Source organism: Acomys russatus, chromosome 25 (assembly GCF_903995435.1).
Source record: "Acomys russatus chromosome 25, mAcoRus1.1, whole genome shotgun sequence".
Taxonomy (NCBI): Eukaryota; Metazoa; Chordata; class Mammalia; order Rodentia; family Muridae; genus Acomys; species Acomys russatus.
Window position 1 is genome coordinate 52,496,425 of NC_067161.1, and position 21,889 is coordinate 52,518,313.

Sequence of the window (21,889 nt, forward strand, 5' to 3'; positions counted from 1 at the left end):
TGTCAGTATGCATGCACACTTGTAGGAGTGCTAAGGAAGCGAGTGGGTTGAGAAAACCACAGGGGAGGTGGGCACAAAACAGAGAAGGAAGTGTGTCTGAGCCTTGTACTTCCCCTCAGCCAAAGCTGCTGCTCAGTGATCACATCAGCTCCCTGTGATATCAAAGGACCAAAAGCCACCTTCCAGCCTCTCAGTTTGGAGAGGAGAGCCATAGTATCCTACATCCCCCGACTTGAGAATAGGAAGATGCACAATGGAACTCTGTCTTACAGGAAAACATGCTCTGTCCAGCCACCAAGCCACCAGGATGTCCGTGCCACCTACTCCATGAACTTCCAGGATGGCGCTGGGCACATCAGCATCCCAGGCCACCTACTAACAAGGACTTGACAAACCTGAGGTCCAGAACCCTTCTGCTTCAGCCATATCTGGGCCCACTGGTAATCACTGGCCACAGCCTGAGAATGATTCAGGAAGACCTTGAGAGGTGGTGAAAATTGCCCATGATCCTCCTGGACACACTCATCTTTCTCTCCAGCCTCACGGTTGCCCACCCGTATTAAGAATGTACCAGAAGATGCTAGATAGTTCTGAGCCTTGTCACTAGGACCAAAGTCCTGCAGGAGTCATCCCATGAAACCTTGCCCTGTATTCCCAGATCAGGGATTCTGAGGGTCCCACTTTCACCCCTATTCCCCACCAGGAAGAGAGAGATGATATTTGCAGACTGCGGACCTAGACTCATAGAGCCTACTTATAATCCCATTGTGAGGACACTGGGTTGCAGCGAAGGGAACACTGTTCAAAAGCAGTTCCTGCCCTTTGTAAATTATTTAAGAAATCTGCTGTGTCATTTTATTAAAAAGATGCTATTGTGTCAGTTTCCTAGATCACATTGCTTTTTCATAATAAAAATCTCTTTTGATGCTTGGCGCTTTTTATATCTCCAAATGTTCTGACACTACACTGAGTGACACAGCCAAGATTTGGACCTCAGCTTTGTGTCCCCGTCACCTCTTTTCCTGTCCTCTTAGAGGAAACTAGAGAAAAAGAAAAGCTTTTTTTTAACTCAGCCCAAAACAAAGCATATCTTAAAGGCAAATAAGGTTTTTATTTAAGTGACAACATTTCAGAGTTAGAAACAGCTCACATCAAAATCGACCAATTGTAAAAATCTTTTAACTCCATAATGCTGTTTTTGTCTTGTTAGAAATTGAATATTTTACATTTTCTTTTCTAACGGATTTTGTACAAGGCAGCCATGAGGACTAATAATAAGCCTTTTCTACCACAGAACCATCCATCACAGAGAGTACTGAAAGTTACACACAGGGACAGGCCGACCGCAGACAAGGTCAGACCGGCTGCCACCACTGAGTAAACAAAGAGAAAAGGACAGTGGGTCTGGGTCTGAGGGGACATGTTCCACACTAGCCACCCTTCTGTGGCCTGCCTCTCCTTGCTGTCCCCCACCTCTCCCTTGGCCCCAGAGGGGTGGCCTCAAACTCTGATTTTCTTCCCAACCTCCCTGTTAGTTTCCCAGCAAGATCAGAACTCAGCAGGGTCTTGATACCTGTACTAAACACTTAACTTGGGTGTATAAGAAATTCCTCCCAAGCTCAGAAGGAAAGAAAAGGGAATTTTTTTTTTTTTTTTTTTTTAATTTTCCAGAGCACTTGGAATGGAACCCCGGGGACTCCAGTGGAAAGTTAGTTGTTTAAGGCGGGGGTCAACTGCAAGGCTCCTACAGTCAGGGCGCCCCTCCCGGGTGGGGCTTCACCTGAGCTGGATGGGCACCTCCTCCAGACCTGGTTGGGTGCACTGGTCTGGCAGGGTCCAGTCATCTATTAAAGATAGGTGCCATGTTTTGTCTGCAGGACACTTCCGGGGCACAGCTCTGTTGTAAAGGACCAGAAGTACAGTTTTAAACCGTTATATACAGTCTCCCCTCCAGAAGATCACCCGAGCAATCTCAGGAATATTGGGGTTCAGATACATTTGTTGTAGCCCAGCACCCAGGCAGGAAGGCTGTTCGTCTGAATGCATGAAAATAATTTACTTTTTAAAAAATATCTTGTGGTGCTTCGGGGAAGGGTCAGTCTTGGTTGGCGGAGGTGGGGGCATGGGGGGTTCGGGGGGATGAGGCTAGAAGAGGAGACTCCAGCAACCCACAACAGGACAAGGGGTAAAAGGAGGTATCAGGCATCCCTCAGCCAGGTTGGGACAGCCACCACACAGGAAGAACAAACATGCCACTCAGATATGGGGGAACTTTGGTCAAGCAGGAACATGTTTCCAGCAGCTGGAGAGCAGGCACACCAGGAGCTAGAGGTCGCTAGAAAACAGCTGGGAGTTGGTGGGGAGGGAGTCACAAAACCACTGAAGGAGGCCACAGCACTCCTCTCTGGGGAAGACTAGGAATCAGCTCCTAGTTTAACCGAACAACGCCATACTAGAAAGTGCGCGCGTGGAGTAGTTGCCAGGAAGCAATACTGAGGTGTTCACTCAACAGGGCAAGCGCATACTTCGCACACACACCCGGTGGCGGTAGTTCCCAGGGTGGTGCTCACAACACCTGTACACGCCAGCAGTATCTCACAGAGGGGGTCATCCAAGCCCCAAAGTGGAGCTGTAGCAAAAGAGGGGTGGTGCCTCTGCCTGGCTCTGACCCACAGAGCCCTGTCACCTCCAGTCTCCCTGGGGGGGTCCCCACTTACACATACTCAGCCTGGGGTTCTCAGAAAGAAAAGGAATATAGGCTAAACATTTATCATTTGAGAGTTAGACTCAGTGGCTCCTGCTGAGAGGAGAGGAAGGGCTGTGAGAGAAATCAGTCAGGGCTGACCAAGCTCAAATCACAGCATTTAGGAGAAAGAACTGAGATTAAGGTGGCTATGCCATATGAGCTGGTGCCAAAAAGATAGGCAAGAATGACTTGGGGGGGGGGAGGGGCAGGTATGAACTTGTAGGAGGGATGGGGGCTGGAGACATGGGTATGAACTTCTAGGAGGTGGGATAGGAGCAAGCTGAAGCTGGTCCCACGCCTCCTTGCCCTCTCGGCAGCCCCCTCGCAGTGCTGGGTTTGGTTTGCAAAGTGCAGTGCTGACGGTGCAGTGGGAGAGCTGGCAGATGGGGCAGGATGGGCAGAGGGAACAGGAACTGGCAGGCTGGAGACTTTCAAGTGGGAAGAACGGGGTGGGTACTGAGAACCCATACCTCCTCCAGCCGCAGGGAGGCACCCAGTTTGCTGGGCAACTCACAACAGGGTGCCAGTCACCCCCATCAGCAGCCACTGAGGGCCGCATGGGAGCTGCAAGAGGTAGACATTGAGCCGAAGCGACACTGGGCGGACAGGTGCCAGCTCTGTACACAGAGATTTGGCCCTGGCCTCAGTGGCAGCCCAGAGGGCCCCAAGCCACCCAGGCGGCCATGCAACAGATATCAGCCTGGGCCAGGGAGCAACGGGAGGCCTGTGACAAGGCCAGGGGCTTGGCAGCAAGGAGAGCCCCCTTGCCACCACCCTAAAGGGTCTGCCTAACCTAGAGGAGGTCCTAGGCTCAAACCAAACTGAGTGACCAGGGAGAGGAAGAGAATACAACAGTTTGAGCCAATATTCCATGAACCTCCAGAACCCGAGATTTCAGCTCTTGCGTTCCAGAAACCTAAAGGAGAAAAGTTAGTCTGAGCAGAGCTATGGGAAGGGCAGCCATGTTGTCCCCTTTTGTTAGCAGAGGGAAGCAGTTTTTGTTCCCCTCCATGTGACACAAACCAGCATGCTCCCGCATGAAGTAGTGCCATCCTTCCCCTGAGGTGCCGGGCTCCCTTTCAGCCCCACCCCAAGAACCCCTCTCCCAGGATCCGGGAGGAACGGGATGAGGAGAAGGTCCACTGGGCATTCTGAAAATCCCCAGAGAGGAGAAAAGCTGGACAGCCTAGGAGGCAAACTCAGTGTCCATCTCAGCCAGGAGCCCCCTTCTAGTCACAGGAAAAAACGCAGGGCCCAAAGAGTAGTTACACTACAGGCAGGGGAGCACACAGCCAGCCCAGCTGCAGCCTGTTGAGTCCACGGCTGCACAAGGCAAGACCCAAGGAGGAAGAGGACTGTCTCCAGGGGCCACAGGAGAACAAAAGGGGACACAAAGGACAACTGCAAGACAGACAGTCAGCACCAGGCCCAGTCCCCAGGGTTGTGGACAGACTCCACATACATAGATTGGACCCAGGGAATTTCCTCTCCCGTAAAGTGATCTCCTGTGTCACAAGACAGCCAGACCCAAAGTGATGTCCTGGATGTCACAAGGAGGGCAGGCACAAATGCCATTCACTACTCTATAGATAGTCAAGTTGCTGTACCTGCAACCAGCTGCTTGCCCGGCAGTCTGCCCAGCCCTGGGGGCTTCTCTTTTTAGAACCTGCCTAGTGCGGCTACAGAAACCTCAGGACAAGATGGTCGTCTTTACCCAAACACTAGGCACAGGCAGCCTTGGCCCCAGGGTCACACACGCACACACACTACCCCTGACTCCAGCTTGCCGGCACAGGCGTGGGGAGGCGGTGGCTTCACTGAGACACCCCAGAATTCACCCCATCGCAGCTCAGAGAGCTCTCCAATGCCAGGGCAAGGTTCCTCCCTGCTCTGGTCGGACACTGCTGGACAGACACGGGAGGGGAAAAGCAGGAAAATGCCTGTGTCGGGGAGAAGACAATGCTTCCCGTCCCTGCAGGATGCCTAGCTGTGCCCACTGTTCTGAGCACCGCCCACCTCTCAGGGCACCGACTCGAACTTGGGGGGCCCACGAGCCCAGCTAAGCGCAGGCAGTGGCCGCTCATGGTCCTTGTCGGACTCGGGCTGGCTCTGCGCCCGCTCGGGCTTGGGGTTGGTGGCCGGTGGGTCCGGCTGCTGCACCGACATGGTCCTACGCAGGTGGTTGCGCTTGCGCAGAAACTCAGGCTGGGCATGCAGCCCGAAGCTGCCCTTGCGCAGGATCATTCGTGAGTTGTTCTTCTTAGGGCGAGAGCGGTGGCTGGCCTCCAGTGCCGCCAGGTGTGCAGCGTAGCCTTCACTCAGGAACTGTGAGGGGAACAAGCGTCAGGCTAGCCCCTGACCCTGTCTCCCGACACCGCCACTTCCCTGGGGCAACCCCCAAGAGAGTCTGCAGCCTCTCCAGGACCCCAAAAGCAGTAGCAGGGAGGTTTATGGGTCTGCCCCAGCACTCTGACGCAACCCCAGGCTCTTCCTGACTGTCCCTTGTCCCGACTCCACCCCCTTTCCCGAGAAGCTAGCTTTGCCTGGAGTCTAAGTTTGCGGCTCATCTCCAGGGCCCCATCATTCTGTCTTTCAGAATGGCACTTGCTATGCAAGATAAGTCATTGTTTTCTCTTTCCCTAGATGCCATTACATCTGCCTCCATTGGGATTCTCCCCTGCGTCCAGTAGGGGGCCTGGCCCAAGGCATTGCCCGGTAGAGATAAATGAATGAGCAAATGAAGGGATAAGCACTGAATGATTAGGAGCCGCCCAGTCCCCTTCTCCCAGTCCTCACACACCTGGCACTGGGTTTGGTACTTCTTGGTGGGCCGGCCCACAATGAAGATCTGGGATGCGGGGAGACCCAGCACGCTATAGACAGAGATGTCCTTCGTGGAGCCGTAGGCAGCAGTGATTTTGATGAAGCACTGAAACACAAAGCAAGCTGATTAAGAGGGAGAGAGGCCCAGGGAGCCCCTACTAGGGATCCTTTCATCTTCACTCAGACGCCAAGGCATCATCCCGCCTTTGCTAAGAGCTGCCCATCAGACGACCACCCCACTCTGCCCCAGTTTTTCACATTAGGTCTGAGACAGGGCTCTATGGCTCTACCAGGGAATGGCCACATTACTTGCTAACACCATTGCCTATCCCCACCCCCACCCTCCCACGCCACAAACCTCCCACAATGGGGCCAAGTGTCCCTTTAGTTCTATGTCAGTGCACTTATGGTCCCTAAACTGGAGGCAAGCTCCAGGCTGACCATGTACCTCCTGCCTCCTGATAGCTGGCCTGATGAACTCTCCAAAAGTCCAGACCCAATTTGGCGGTTGGCCGTCTCTGTCTTAGGGGTGCTTTCTTTTAGTTAATCACCCTAACCTCCTATCTCCCCAGCTGGTGGTGCTCACCACCCTACCACTCTCACTGTGTGCCTACTGTCAGTGTCACCCTTTGTCCTACCATGGTCACTGAGGATGTGCTGGCTAGTTGTATGTCAACCTGACACAAGCTAGTGTCGTCTGAAAGGAGGGAACCTCAATCGGGAAAATGCCTCCATAAGATCTGGCTGCAGGGCATTTTCTTAATTAATGATTGATGGGGAGGGCTCAGCCCATTGTGGGTGGTGCTATCTCTGGGATGGTGGTCCTGGGTTCTATAAGAAAGCAGGCCAAGCAAGCCATGAGGAGCAAGCAAGTAAGCAACACCCCTCCATGGCCTCTGCATCAGTCCCTGCCTCCAGGCTCCTGCCCTGACTCCCTGCAGTGATGAACCCCGATGTCAAAGTGTGAGATAAATAAATCTGCCCCACCCCACCCCACCCCTGCAACTTGCTTTTGGTAACAGTGTCTCATCATAGCAGTAGTGACTCTAACTAAAAGAGTGGACTTAAGTCTGAGCTGCAGTTCCCTTCCTTCTAAATGCACTGTCATCACTGGGATGGCTGTTAGCTGCGGTGAGAATATGAAGTGTACCCTACAGCACATGTGCAGTAAGCCTGGTCTCCAGTTGGCGGTGCCAATGAGAGATGGTGAGTTGATGGGCCCTGACTTTATCAATGGGGCTGACCCATTGATGAGTTCATGGCTGAATGGACTTCGGTAAGGAAGCAGCCTTCCTCTGGCTAGTTCTGTCTCATGGCCACCACGAGGCTTGAAGCTTTTTTTCTGCCACACACTGCAGGTCTACAGCAACGGAGCCAGTGGACCACACACTGACACTTCTGAAACCATAAGGCGAATAAGCCTTTCCTCCCTCAAGCCAATCTCTCAAGTGTCTGTCACAAGCACAGAAAAAAAGGTGTCCACCTGGAGAGCCTGGTGCCTTCCATCCTAACCACCTGACCCAGGATGAGACCCACCTTCACTCTACTCCCTAGTGCTCTATCCCCTTGGCCTTTAGGGGTGTCCTTTCCTCACTGAGGTCATCCACTGGCTAGTCTTCAGCTGGCAAACACCTGTCATTGTCCCACTTTCACAAGAAAGGACTTGTCTGCTTGAATCCCTCTCTGGCCTGGTCCTTTTCCTCTCCAGTGTCCCCCCTGTTCTCAGCCAGCTTTTCACCCTCCTCTCAAAAGCCCAGCATAGCTTCACCTGGCTCCAACCACTCCTGAGCTCCAGCCTCAGCCTGCAGCCCAGGCTGCTGCCCTGATCCACATGCTGGGACTCATACGGCTCGTGATCCATGTTCCTAGCAGCCTTCTCAGGTCCACATCTGATCTCATCTTCTCCCTGCCTGGTCCCCCTCCTGTATCCCTTCGTGTTTCATCCCTTTACTCCCTTTTGTATTCATTGTACCAGCACTTATTGGGCACCTACTGTGTGTCATCATTACCCCAGGTCCTGGAGGTACCTTGAGCAATGCAAATAAACTCAACGGCACCTTTGATCACTCCTGGGCGTGCAACGGGACATCCGAGAGCTCCTTGCCCACCCATAGTCAACCAGTCCCAAGACCTGACAATGCCACCAACTGATTCTCCTTGCTGAGTCTCTCTCTCCATCTCATACTTGCTGTTTGGATTCTAGTTCTCTGTCTCTTGCTGGAGTAACAGCCTCCTAACTACCCTCTCTGCTTCCCTTTCAACCATGCAATCTCTAGTAAGCTGCCAGAGGGATTTTCCTACAACCCACATTCGATGCTGAGAGTGCCCCAGTTCAGACTCACCCTCTGCTCCACGCTGGCCTCAGCAGAGAGCCCAAGATCTTGATCTGGTTCCCAGGGTTTCTCTAATCTACCAAGCTTGGGTCCCTCGTGATATCTAGGGCCTCAGCTCTCACCTGTCCTTTATCTGACCGTGCCTGAACACACCCCCATTCTGTATTCCTGCCGCCCCAAGAACACCCCAGGCCAGCCAGGCTGCTTCTCACCCTTGCACCTTTGTATCTGTTAAGAGTTGTCAAAAATCAAAATAGAATCACTTGGGGCATCAACCCCATCAAAACCACAAAGCCAAGAGATTAAGAAGGAAGTATTCTCAGTCATGATGGCCTGATAACTCTCCCTCCCTCCCTCCCTCTCTCCCTCCCTCCCTTCCTCCCTCCCTCCCTCTCTCCCTCCCTCCCTCCCTCCCTCCCTCCTTCCCTCCCTCCCTCCTTCCCTCCCTCCTTCCCTCCCTCCCCCCTCTCTTTCTCTCTCTCACACACACACACACACACATACACACACGAGTCTTCCAGGACCACAGCCTGATACAAAAGCCTATGCTGTCCAGGCATGGTAGCACATAGCTTTAATCCCAGCAAGCACTTGGGTAGTAGAGGCAGATGGATCTCTGTGAGTTTGAGGCTAGCCCAGTCTACATAGGCAGTCCTAGGCAAGCCATGGTTACACAGTGAGACATGGTCTAAAGCTGTGTGCCCAAGTGTGCCCACTCACCCTCACGCTGAGGCCCTCATTGTTATCACTTGATTCAGACAAACATATTGTCTTGGGATATATCTTGGCATCCTTCTTTTCTGCCTTTAAATATTCCCCTTGCCTCAATCTCTTTGATAGCCCATAAACCACTATGGCGCACAGAGCTTTTCCCAAATAAAGCTTGATTTCACTTCCACCTTAACCTCTTTGTTATTTCCCCAGGTCCAGCACATGCCGTCTCATTGTCTACCTGACAATGCACACTCGTGTGTCAAGACGAAGCCCAGAAGTTATTACCTACTAGAAGCCACTTGAGTTTTCCCAGGCGAACCTAAGTCCTTTCTCCTCTGTTTGCCAATATTGCCCTTTCTCTGCCACACACCAGTAATTGTCAATTTACATGCCTTTCTTTCTCTAGATCAGGGTTTGGCAGACTTTTTCTTTGAAAAGCCAAATAGTAAATATTTTAGGCTTTGAGCTCTGACACAGCAACTCGACTAGGCTCTTCACTGTTTCGCAAAAGCAGCCACAGACAATACATAAACAGATGAGCTTGGCTGTGTGCCAATAAAACTTTATTTATGGACACCAAAATTTGAAGTCATGTAGTATTTGTCTGCTCCTCTCCATTTGTAAGTCAGTCTCAGTCTCTCTCTCTCCTCTCTCTCTCTCTCTCTCTCTCTCTCTCTCTCTCTCTCTCTCTCCTCTTCCCTCCTCACTCTCCCTAACCCCCAGCCACACCCACACCCACACCCCCAAACCATCAGAATCCCCTGCAGACTTTTCACAAAGATATCCTTCCTGGCCTCTTCCCAGAGTTTCTGCTGCCTGGCTGAACCCAGGAATTTGCCTTTCTAATGACTTGCAGGTGCGGCTATGAGAATTACAGCTCTGGGTGACGGATTCAAGAAAACAGGATGGAGGTGCCAGCACCAGGCATTTCAGCACAAGGGGCCCCAAATGTTTCAATAGGCACCGAGATATCTACTGAAGGAATAGCCAGATGTGGAGACAAGAATCTAGGCCCCGGAGTCAGGAAACAATAAAGCACGAATGAATACCTGTCAGTGAAGAGGACCCCTGCCTCCTAGGTCTGTTAAGATGTCCCTGTGAGAGCCAAGCACTCTACCAACAAAATGTTGCTTTCCCTCCCCTACACCAGCAGCGGGCCTCCATGCCCAGCCCCTTGGGATTGAAGGAGAAGGAGCTTGGAGAGTTCTAAGTTAACGCCTCTGCCGCGAAGGCCCCTCCTTCGCGTGGGTGTGGCCACGGTCCTGCCCCACTCCTACACTCACCTCCTGCATGAGGTTGCGAAGGAAGATGGCCTTCTGCCTCAGCGGGTCGTGTACCAGTCCGTCCGAGAAGAAGATCATGCCCTGTGGGAAGTTGTGCTGGGACAGCCACGACACCACTCGCTGCTTCTGCATGTCCGGCCGCCCCGTGATGTAAAGAATCATGTAGCCCAGGTCCTGCCAATGCCTGGCGAGATGACATCGCTGGGTCCAGCTCGGCCCCACCCCCGACTCCCGCAGGCGGCCCCTGCCCAAGTGTTTGCCCTGACTGCTGCTGCCCTCCAGAGGAGAAGCCAGCGGTAATGGTAAGGGTGCTCCCAAGTCCTCGCCTCTGGGGAGTGGTGGATATTTGGACGGCACCCTGAGGAATGCCCCCCCACCTGGTTCCTCCCCCTTTCCCTCTCCTGCTTCCTCCTCCACTGACAAGAAAGCTTCCAATATTCCCAGGCCAAAGGCTTTGCCCCAAACTTCAAAGTCCTTAGTTCTGCCCCCATCTTTCCCATGGGTGACTACAAAGTCCTTGGTGGCCATTTGCCCTCTGGTCTTCCCACTTAGGTCTGACCTTGTGCAACCTTGAACTAGTCTGTCTGTCTGTCTGTCTGTCTGTCTGTCTGTCTGTCTCTCTCTCTCTCTCTCTCTCTCTCTCTCTCTCTCTCTCTCTCTCTCTCTCTCTCACACACACACATACACACACACATGAGTGCGCACACGCGCACACACACACACACTCAGTTTCCCCATCTATAAGATGGGGGCAATCACTCCAACACCCCCATGGATTTAGGCACGAATCCCAAAGCAGCTTGACATGGTCTGTATGGCAGAGTTGGTTCTATTATCACCCTTGACTGTTTCCATAGAGATTTCAACAAACCACAAACCCAACCCTGTTGGTCCTCTGCTTAAAACCATGCCTGGCTTCCTAGTGCTGAGGTAGTATTTCAAGGCTTCCCTGCACTCTTGGACTTTGCCCTGGTGAGTGGGATCTCCCTCTTCACACAGGGGTGCTCTGCCACCCCTGTCATAGCCCGGTGCTCCTGGCACAGGACCCTCCTCTAGACAATCAATATGTCTACATCTTCATCCTTCAAGATCCCTCTTCCAGGTAACTCTCCCCACTTCCCAGGCAGACTCAGTTCTTTACTCTGTTTTCCATGGATGGCCCAAGGTACAGAGAAGACCAGAACTGGGCATTTACTTTTATGGCACTAGCCACCAACTAGCTGCCATCGATTGGACTTTCTAAAGCCAGGCAGTGATCTGACCATCTAGGAAGCTCTGAAGATGCAGAGTGCAGGTGTCACAGGGATGCTGGGAGTTCCCTGAGGGATCCCCAGGGCAGGCAGGGTTTGTGTTGGGTTCCTAAAACAGCTTCTGGGGACCAGCAGCACTGTGGTGAAGGAGGCAGGAGCCACAGAGCAAGAGAGCACAGCCCCCATCCCTACTGTGGGATAAACCAGCCAATCCTCCCAGTGGGCTGTCCAGGACCTCACCCGTGAACCAGAAAGCAGCTGCAGGACAACTGTCCCAGGAGCCCAGAAGTCAGCCCAGCTTCTCTCCCCAAGCAAGGCAGGGCAAGCCCCCAGCCCAGCTGCCACAAACTCCCATTCCTGTCCATGCTTTGGGTCCGTGCCTCTATTGTCACTGTTGGCCATTTCTCATCCCTGTGACTTATTTTCTTCACTGGTCTGATTCTCCTGCCAGTAGCAATCTTTACAGCAGAACCCAAACCAGAGCCTGGTCTGGAGTTAACCTCAAGGAAAAGGTAAAGAGATGCCCAGAGGAAGAGAAGAGGAGCGAGGAACCTCCTACAAAAAGGATTGGTCTCCCTAAAGGCCCCAGTGAATTGGAAGTAAAGGCAGAACTTTGCAATCCCTAGGGCCAGAGACCCACAGAGGTCTTAGAGAAAGCTAGGCAGGGGGTGGGGAGTGGGGTGGGAGGGGAAACTAATGCACTTCTCCCAGAGCTTCTGGCTTCTGCCCAGAGGAGACACCTTCCTTAGGGGAGGTTACACTCACCGCACAACATCCACTGCACCTGGCCGGACCTTGGGGTCACTTCCCATGATAGACACACTGGCCGCAAAGGACCCATCAATGCTGAACACAACACACTCCATGCCTCGGGGCAGCACCGTGAGGTAGCTCATTGCACAGGTCTGGTCACCCCTGAAAGGTATCAGCCTGAGGTCAGCCTCCAGCTGAAATCGGTCAGTCTGGGATCAGGATCCTGGTGGTGCCTCCTGATACCATGACTGGTGGCCGCCTCCCCTTTCCTCTCTTCGTGTAAACAGAAATAAGTTCTGTCTTCCAGCCAATCATGAATGGGAGAGCCACCCCCAAAAGTCCACCGTGAGAATGTCCTCACACAGATCCTGGTCCTACCTGACCACCATCTTTACAGGGTAGACACCAACCCCTAGGCGCCGGGGCCGGGGCACACTGTATGTGACTCTGCCACTGTTGTTGGTGATCTCTGTGTCTAGGTGGACCCAGCGGCCTGATGATGGCTCTGTCATCACCAGGATGTCCACCTGCAGCAGTGAAGGGAACAAGGGGCCAGCTGAAGGTGGAATGACTACAGGCTTAGCAGCCGAGACAACATACTCCTGGGCACAGATCCCCGCCTGCTGTATCCTAGAGTTTCCTACCACCCTCCCTCCATGCAGCAGCCACACTGTCTTCCCCACCGTTTTGGAGGTACCAAGTTCCCCTTGTTGATTTGCTGGGCAGGGAAAGTGCTCCCTATGCTGTGCTCCACCACAGATGCTTCCATCGCCCTTTCTGCCCCATGGTGCTATGCGTCATGTGGGGTGGGTGAGCCAAGGAGGGGATAGATGCTCAACCCTTGGTACCTTCTCTCCAGTCAGAGCCACCATGTCAAGAGGGCCATACATGAAGCGCCCCACCAGGACCTGGGGGCCATCTTCAGCAGCAATTACGTCATTGGCACGGTGGTTCGCAGTAACATTCTGCAAGAACAGAAGGAAACAACCAGATCAGCCTTTGCAGACAGGGCCCACTCTTGACTTTGTTAATGCCTTGTAAGGATGCCTTCCAGGGTATGGCCCAACTGAATCAGCCATCACATGAGCTTCCTACACTAGAATTCCAGAAATAGACTGTGAGTTATCAAACTGCTTCCTAGGCTGCCCACAGAGGTGCACTTCATGCTTTTAATGTCACACCTTCCGAAGTGACAACTGGCCTTTATAGCCTGACACTCACTTTTAAGGTTCCTGGACTGGAAACTGCCCGGTCACCTTTGGTTCTTCCTCCTGCATAAACAGCCGTTTACCAAAGGTCCCTTTTAATGGAAAATTTCAAATGTACAAGAATAGAAAGAATGATCTAGACAAGCTTGTGAGCCTGACCAGAGCATTGCACTGATCTGCTGACTGCCGTCCAGGTCTGCTTTCTCTGAAGCCTCAGCCCCTCACAGGACTCAGGACGTCCTTCCCTCCCTCACTACCTCAGTGCCCTTGTCTTTCAGTTCTGTGCCATTCATTCTGCAGCTCCAAGTCCTGTGTTGGCCCCAACTTTCTACCACTCCCAGGCTGGCCTTTGAGACCTCAGCCCCTCAATCTGGTGACTTCACACTGGTCAACTCTCTGTGTGTGCCATGCCCACAAGTGTCTCATTTGGGCTCTGCTCAAAGCATCCTAATGGATCTCCATATTTCAGAGCTGCCTCCTGACAGATGCTTTGTCTTTGTAAGGCACAGGACTGACCCTACCTAGCCAGCATCCCACACCTTCCACTGACGTCCAAACCCTGAGTGTGGCACACTGAGCCAAGCCTTGCAGAAGCACCTCTGTATTCTGCCTTCCCCTCCTCCAGCCTCTTGTTCTGACATCCCTTTGTTCCCAAACTCCATCCCATCCCCTACTAACAGATTCAACTCCATCCCCCTACTCCTATTGGCTCCCCCAAGATGTGATCATCACCTCCTTCTCTGCTTGTAAGGCCATATGATTCACCCCAACAAACCTCTGCAGAACTCATTGGCACAAGTCCTTGAGAGAAACCCTGTCATGGGACCTGAGGTGGCATGGGATTGGAGGCTCCTTTAAGATGGGAGCAGTACCGAGGATGGGCAGGTGCTTGGAAATAGGCAAGTGCAATGGGATCATCACACAATAAGATGGCCAGAGTCAAAGAAACGGACAACATTGGATGCTGTGAAGAGGATGTGCCAAAATCAGAACCCTCAGACTGGTGGGAATAAAATGGAGCAGCCACTGTGGAAAGCAGCAGGGTGGTTCCTCAAGAGATTAACTGTGGAATTACCACTCTTTAACTACGCCCAAGGAAAATGAAACTATATGCCCACATAAGATGTGTAGATAAAGCCGGGCATGATGACGCATACCTTTAATCCCAGCACTCGGGAGGCAGAGGCAGGCGGATTGCTTTGAGTTCGAGGTCAGCCTGGTCTACAAAGTGAGTCCAGGACAGCCAGGGCTACACAGAGAGACCCTGTCTCAAAAAATGAAAAGAAAAAAAGATGTGTAGATGACTATGTAAAGCAGTATTATTAGAAACAGCCAACAGGTAGAAACCACCCAAATGCCCATCAACTGGCAACTGGATGGAGAGAATACATGGATACCATAGAGTAGTGTCCAGTCAGGAACAGGAGACAAGTTCCTCTACATGACACATCATGGGTGAATCTTGCTAAGCGAAAGAAGGTCGACACAAACACACATGTGGCCTCATTTACATGAAATGCTGAGAGTAGGTGAGGCTGCAGAGGCTGACAACAGGTTTGTTACTCAGGGAGGGGCCGGAGGGCAGCAGGGAAGGGAAGAGAGAGCTTCCTTTCCATGGTGACAAAACTGTTCTAGAACTGACTGTGGAGTGGGGGTTAGGGGCCGAATACAACTGACACCGGAAATGTCTGAATATCTCAGTAAGTATGCTCATGCCCCAAAAAACGTTGATTCATGAAGCGTTAGTCACTCTGCCTTTCAGGACTGTTTTCAGGAGCCATACTCGACGTTCTTTCTCACCAAAGCAATGCTGTGTCACGATCATCTCAGACTGCACATCATCCCAGCAGAGGGACTGGGACAGACTGGGTACTGATGGCAGTTTGCTGAGAGAATAAAAGGGTATATGCTTTGCAGATTCCTCTTTGTCCCCCAATGCCCTACAGAGGAACCCCTATCTTTAGGGAAGCCCAGTCTGACCTATCCTGGCAATCCTAACCCATTTCCATCCTGGTGTGTGCATTCCTGTCGTGGCAAGGATTGCCCTAAGCCTTACTCAATGGCTAACAGACCTGGGTCACAGGCAAGATAATCTGTCAGAAGCCTGGCATGGCACAGTCATTCCACAACAGCCCTGCTCTCACCATCCCCAGGCCCTGCAGCTCACAGCTGCTCCCTCATACAAGCACTCACCACAGCTTTGGTGGGAACAAGCTCTACCATGCAAACCAAGGTTCTCCTTATCTGGCACATGGCTGCCCACATTCTCAAGGTCAAACATGACTGCAGTGAGCTTACCCGCAACTTGACCTGGGTCCGCTTGCGTAGCCACTTCTCTCGGGGGTTGGCGGGGCTCAGAGCCGTGGGGTCCAGGCCAGTGTTCTCCTTCACGCTTGCACTCTCATAACGCATCACCTAGCCAAAAGCAAGGAGGGGCTCGGCAGCATGGTCTCACAAGTTGGCCTCTTGCTGTAGTCTCACCTATTCTCAACACTTCACATAAATAAAGTCCTTCTGCCTCCCCAGACTGTAGCCAGCTAGCCCCTGCTTCTGACCTCCCTACGGCATTGCCTGTATCCTGCTGGGACCCTAGGAGCTGTTTCCCTTCCTGCATGTGTGGACAGCTGGAGCCAGAGGACTATCCACCCTCTTGGTGGCTCTGTTTGGGGGCAGCCTCTGATCTTCATGCCTGGGTCCTGCAGCTACCTAACTAGCATTTGTTTGTTTTCTGCTTTTCCCTCCTGTATTCCAGGTGACCTTTGCCTAAGGCTAGCTGGAGCCCTGACTTAGCCCTGTCCCCTTCTCAAGGCCTTTGCTTCAGCCAGCAGCACTCCTTTCCTCCAGTCTAGACCTTTCCTGCTTGGCCATTCTCTTCAACAACTAAAATGCCTACCACTGCTCATTTTATGTAAAAATGGCCTCTCGTTGGAGGCCCTTGTGCCTCTTAGCTCCCATGGCACCCAGTCCCCCGTGAGACTTCTGCACTTCATCTCTGCCTCCTCACCCGCGTCCTCTCCTCTGTCTACCCCATCAGATTCTGTCCCCAGAACTTCACTGAAGCCAGTGTTGCTGTCCCTGGGACGTCCATAGCTCCTGTCTACTTGTTCCAGGTCCTCCTCCAGCCTATGAAGAGGATCTCAAGCGTCCGTCCCTTCACATGGATCTCCCCCCCATCTCCCTGCGTGGCTCCAGACTTGTCTACGAGCTGCTTGCTGTGGTGACCTCATTGGTATCCTTATGGATTTTCAAGAACACTGCCAAGGTCTGATGACAACCACATTTTCATCTCTAGTCCTCAAATCTTCGCCGAGCTCCAAACTCACTGCCCCAGCACCTACCGTGTGTCTCACCCTTCAGAAGCACAGCTTTGACCCTCTAGCCCAGCCCTGCTCTGCCAAGGTGCTAGGAAGTAGCTCCCATGGTTACTAACGGGGAGACTGGATCAGATATCTGGCTCCTTCCCTCTGCTCAGATCTCAGTAAATACTGCCACTAGAATCCATGTGCCATTCCCCTTGGCATCTAGTTCAATCTGCCAAGTCCTGGCGGGGCTCTCATACTATCTCTGCTTCCCAGGAATCCCAAGGCTCCTTTCCTGGACCCCCTACCAGCAGCCCCAAACCTTCCTTCTCCAAGCAAAGATCAGCCAAAAACCCTCACATCCCTGCCATACCCAGATTAAACCACACCAGACCTTCAGAACTGCCCTCAACTCTCTGCGCTCCAATCTCCAGGGTTTGGCCTTCCTGACACTCATTTTTAAAGACAAAGGCACTGAGACCCAGAGGGACTAGGCATGCATTGCTCCGGCTCCTCCATGTTAATGCACAGACATGGCTTCATCTGCAGGTTTGACTCAATTATCTGGAAATTCGGTGTTCTTAAGGGAACCCTTCTCTAGCCTGTCACTTTCTCTTGGCACCAGTGCCCCAGGGCTTTCCCAGCACTGTCAGATAGAGGCCACAGGAGAAGCCTGGGATTCCCTAGAGGGTCCAACAGGCTGGGCCCAATAAAGGAGCCACAATACCTGTCTCAAGATGAAGGCAACCACATCAGTAGACTCCCAGTAGCTGGCGTGGAAGAGATGGGGCAGGGCCACAGTGGGGAAGGCGGTGAGGACATCAGGACAGTACAGGGCATAGTCAATCCTCTTGGTTCCCCACCATTTGGCTGTGACTGTGGGGCCAAGAGAGAAGTGAGGGCAGCATGGCCAAAAGCCACAAGGCATAGACTCACTGGAAATGTGCCAACAAGCTTGGAGCCACAGCAGCTGCTCTGCGTGAGCTGGATGGGGAGGGGACCCCTACACTTTCACCAGCCCTTCCGATTACCCTCCACTAAGACATGGGCTCCCAACTAGTCACAAGGGGGAGGACCAGGCCCATGGAGACAGCCATAGCTGCACCTCAGGGTGCAGTTCCACAGTGATTTCCCAGGGCCTCTCTCCAAGGTCAGGAATCAGTCTGCCTGCAAAGGTCAGGGCATAGTGCATGATCAGAGATCAGAGGCTTGTATAGGGTCAGAGGTCAAAACTACATATGAGGTCAAAGCACCATTCAAGATCAGAACTCAGACTCAAAGGTTGGAAATAAGGCTAAGCTGGTAGTGTTTGCCCAGCATGTGTGAGGGCCTTGGGCTTAATACCTAGTATTGAGTTTGGGGAGAGCAGGAAAAACATAGTCCTAGATGGTACATTCAGGGCTCTGTTCTAGGTCAGAGCTTAGCCTAGGAAATCAACGAAGACTCGGAGGAAAGCCAGATCAGTCCTCCACCCACCACCAAGCCCCCAACCCCACTACATTTCCCAAAGACAAGAATGTCATCATGGCTTCTTTCACAACTCTTCCCAACCCAAAGGCCTGCCCACAATAGCCCTGCTGTGGACCCACCACCCTCAGGGAAGGTCCCTGTCCCTCAATGCAGCTGGGCCCCAGAAGGACCTCACTCACTGCGGGAGGCACCCATAGGTGCCAGGCTGTCCGAGGACTCTGAACTGTCGCTATGGGAGCTGCCTTCGCTTAGTCTCCGTCCTGGGCGTTGGAATCTTGGGGCATGAAGGGGCGAAGCAGGGGCGTCCAGAAGCGGGGGGCTCCCCCTGGAGCTGCCCTCCAGGAAGAGGGGGCTGTGGGTGTGCAGGGCATCAGCTGGAGGGGGAATTGCAAGGTCAGGGCAAGCAATGAGTCTCCAACAGAGTGCCTTACTTAGCGCCAGCCCCATGCTGGGCAAGAGACTGGGAATGCAGAGAAGCTAGGCCAGGTCTAGCAGGCTACTGGTGCCCCATACCCACCCACACACCAGCATAGTCCAAGCTGCGAGGGATATAGACATGAGTGGTGATCTCAGCATCACCCTATCTCCCTAAGCCACCGGGAAGCCTGCCTGAGCTACTGGCTCTAAGGCCTAGCTGAGGTCATGATGTAATGTTCGCTCTCTCATCAAATTCTTCCCCTGATCCACGGAGGCAAATGGCTGAGGTGGAAGTAGACGGAGATGACTTCAGCCTGCAAGCTGGAGGTGGGGGACCTCTAAGATTGGGGGAGCCCCTTTTTGGAGGGAACATCAAAGCAGCAGAAGCAAGCTTTGAGCCTTGCTTCCTCATAGTTATTGACAAATGTATCCCTTTGAGGAGAGGAGCAAGGAGGGGTAAGTTTTAACCCTGAAATGAGTCACAGGTGTAGCACCCCCCGCCCCAATCTCTGGCCAAAACCTCTGAAAACCATTAGGCTGGAGTTCCTCGATGGTGATATGGAGCTATGGAGGCAAGACTCTGGTTGCCAAGTGCCTGACTGTCCACTTCGGGCCTGCCTTTGGCCATATCCCCAGTCACGTATGTATCCTTTTGAACTCAGAATGCACTGGTCCTTCACTAAACTACTCCAAACCAAGCTACTCCAATTATCCCTCCAATGCCTCTCTACCTATCAAAATACACCCCTCCTCCAGGCCTTGTCCGTGATTCCCAGCAGGACTACACACTCTCTGCTGTGCCTGTGCAGGGTCTGGGATGGGTGCTGGGAAACAGCACTGGGCACACTCCTTTGACTTGCCCTCAGGCCAACAACTCCACTGTTATTCCAGCTTTAGCCATAGAAGCTCAAACGGAAGCCTGCCAGTGGGTGGGGTGGGCAAAGCCCTGGCACCAAGATGCCTGGCAGAGAAGGTCGTTGGCCAAAGCAGCTACTCTAGAGCAATGAAGCCTTCTAGCTTCCTGCCCTCTCCTCTATCAGCACAGCCCTGCTCCCATGAGCCACCCCATAGATGACAGCTTGAGAGACTGAGCCAGAAAGAGCATTCCTAGAACCTACCAGCCACCAACTCGGCTCATTCTCACAGCCCCAGGACCTACCAAGCAGGAGAGACTGTCCGTCGCCCAGGGGAAACCTCTGGTATCGAGGCACGCTGACAGGAGGCACCAGGTGGAACTTGGGCTCCAACAGTGGCTCGAGCCGTGAGGCAGAGGGATCTGCACAGTGGAAGAAGCTGTAGACCTGGCTACAGGCAGGACGCATCTGGAACCCTGGGGGGCGGGGGGTGGGAAGAAGACACATGCAGAAGCATCTTTCTAATGCCTCTAAATTCCTCCCTAGAATGCAGCCTTGAGTGGCTCACTCTCTCTCCTGCTCAAACACATGCAAAGCCCCTTTCTAATGGCTCTACACAGCTCCCTGGAATGACGCTTGAGTGGCCTCCTCTCCTGCTCAAGAACCTCCCCTGGGTCCTTGTTACCAGTCTTAGTCTTAGGGTCTGTATTTCTGTACTAAAACACCATGACCAAAAGCAACTCAGGGAGGAAAGAGTTTATTTCATCTTACAACTCTCAGGTCACACTCCATCACTGGGGGAAGTCAGGGCAGGAACTCAAGGCAGGAACCTAGAGGCAGGAACTGAAGCAGAGGCCATGGGGGAGCGCTGCTTGCTGGCTTACTCGGTTCGATTTCTTATACACCCCAGGACCGCCCACCCAGGGACAGGACCACCCACAATGGGTTGGGCCTTTCAGGCCTTTCCACATCAATCATCAGTTATGAAAATGCCCCCACAGTCCTGCCTAAGGGCCAGTCTTATGGAGACATTTTTCTCAATTGTGGTTCCCTCCTCTCAGATGAGTCTAGCTTGTGTCAAGTTGACAGAAAACTAGCCATCACACTATCCATCCAGTTTGGCACTGAAGGCCTTGTCAATCTGCTGCCTGGAGGGGCACCATGATTGACGTCCAGCACTGCAGCCCTGGTGAGCACCTGCAGGCTTCCTGCCTGCCTTCCTCTGTGCTCAGGCAGTACTTTCTTCAGACTACAAGGGCCCCCTTCCACTGTTGACACTGCGATACCTCTTTAAGTTCACCTAACTAACCACTACGGTGAGACCAGGTGAAGCACTTCCTACACTGGCCAGCAGGTGTCTCCAGGGAGGCCTTTGCCTCCCAGCAATCCTGGGTCAGGAAGCTTAGATCTGCTGGACTCAGAGTGCCTTAAGTCTCCTCTGCAACGCTGAAGTCATGTGTTCTGCCTCTCCTCCATCCAGCTCCTCACTTGAGAGCCTCAGCAGAGGCTCAGCAGCACCCCTATGCTCAGACTCTCTGTAATGCGCATGCTGGTCAAATGGCATCATGTCTCTGCTTTATAAGAGCTGGAAAGAGCTTTCAGGCTTCAGGTGCTACATGGCAAAGGCACCCAGGGCTAGTTTGGGTAGGGAGGTTCTAAGACCCATCTGGCTTCAGGAACTGTGCTGGGCACAGGGAGGGAGGGTTTGCTGTGATAGAGGGAATGTTTGTGGTCTACATCCTCTTGGGGGCATGACCACAGGACACATGGAAGGAACAGTGAAGTCCACCAGGCTGCCTCACGTTGGTCTAAGCTGGAGAGGCTGCCAGTCCTCTCCCCCAGTTTCTATCATTTCTCTGTATCTACCTTGCCTCCATCACTCTGTCTACCCTCCCACCCGCCCCCAGGTTGATCCCCTGAGCCGTTGGCTAACCCATACCCACCATCTATCCCAGGCAGCACTGTCCTCCGCATGGCCAGGACCAGGCCCAGGGGTGAGCCGAAGAGGAAGAAGTCAGACACGTCAAAGTCAAAGCGACCCAGGCTGACCTCAGAGAGCTGGGGTGTGCGAGCTGCAGGAGCCTCAGCCTCGTCCTTCAGCACACTGGAGTGGATGCTGCCAGGGGAAAGACGGCAGATCAGAGGGGGGCCAGGCCCATGGGAGCACAGCTGCATTCTGAGAGCAGGGTGCCCAATCCTCTATCACCGGAATGGGACTCAGAACCAGAGACCACTGTTGACACCATCCACACAGACTGGTGACTCCCGCATTGGCCACCCAGACCCAGCCAATATTTGTCTGGAGCTGAGTTCAGCAAACGTTTTCCACACAGGGCCAAGTGGTGAGTCTGAAAGACTTCGTGGGCCATCTGCATCCACAGCCTGGACTTATTCTGCCATGTCAGAGAGCCACAAAAAAAAATGTTTAAGCAATCTGTGTAGCTGGGCTCTGCTACAACTTTTCTTATGAAACCTGGCTAAGCACCTGAGAGCAACCGAGCATCCTGCACAGGCAGGTCTGCCCCTCCATGCTGTTTGTAACAGCCACCCTGAAAATCCCTGCACTTCCCACGGGAGGCCATCCTGGCCAGCACATGGTCCAGCTGGCTGCTGCTGGTGATGCTGTCAGCACCAGGGGTTTTTTGTTTTTTGTTTTTTAACCATAACTCATATTTCAGGCCACAGGCAGTCATAGGTGCAAACAGCCTGGCCTCCCCGCCCCCCTCCTCTTGACATATG

General features: G+C 53.0%; 1 protein-coding gene across 2 annotated transcripts in view; it reads right to left on the reverse strand.

Moving 5' to 3' along the window:
* Positions 1-4,022: 4,022 nt before the first annotated feature.
* The window catches only part of Pitpnm3 (PITPNM family member 3), a 70,882-nt gene continuing 53,015 nt past the window's right edge, over positions 4,023-21,889 (reverse strand). For both annotated transcript variants that reach the window (XM_051167597.1, XM_051167598.1), the window contains 11 exons: positions 21,094-21,266; positions 19,456-19,626; positions 18,059-18,253; positions 17,137-17,285; positions 15,409-15,525; positions 12,751-12,867; positions 12,281-12,429; positions 11,915-12,064; positions 9,900-10,083; positions 5,547-5,675; positions 4,023-5,071 (listed from right to left, as the gene is read on the reverse strand). In XM_051167597.1, the coding sequence (XP_051023554.1) occupies positions 4,766-5,071; positions 5,547-5,675; positions 9,900-10,083; positions 11,915-12,064; positions 12,281-12,429; positions 12,751-12,867; positions 15,409-15,525; positions 17,137-17,285; positions 18,059-18,253; positions 19,456-19,626; positions 21,094-21,266 (1,840 nt within the window). In that variant the 3' untranslated portion in view covers positions 4,023-4,765. The remainder of the gene's footprint in view (positions 5,072-5,546; positions 5,676-9,899; positions 10,084-11,914; positions 12,065-12,280; positions 12,430-12,750; positions 12,868-15,408; positions 15,526-17,136; positions 17,286-18,058; positions 18,254-19,455; positions 19,627-21,093; positions 21,267-21,889) is intronic.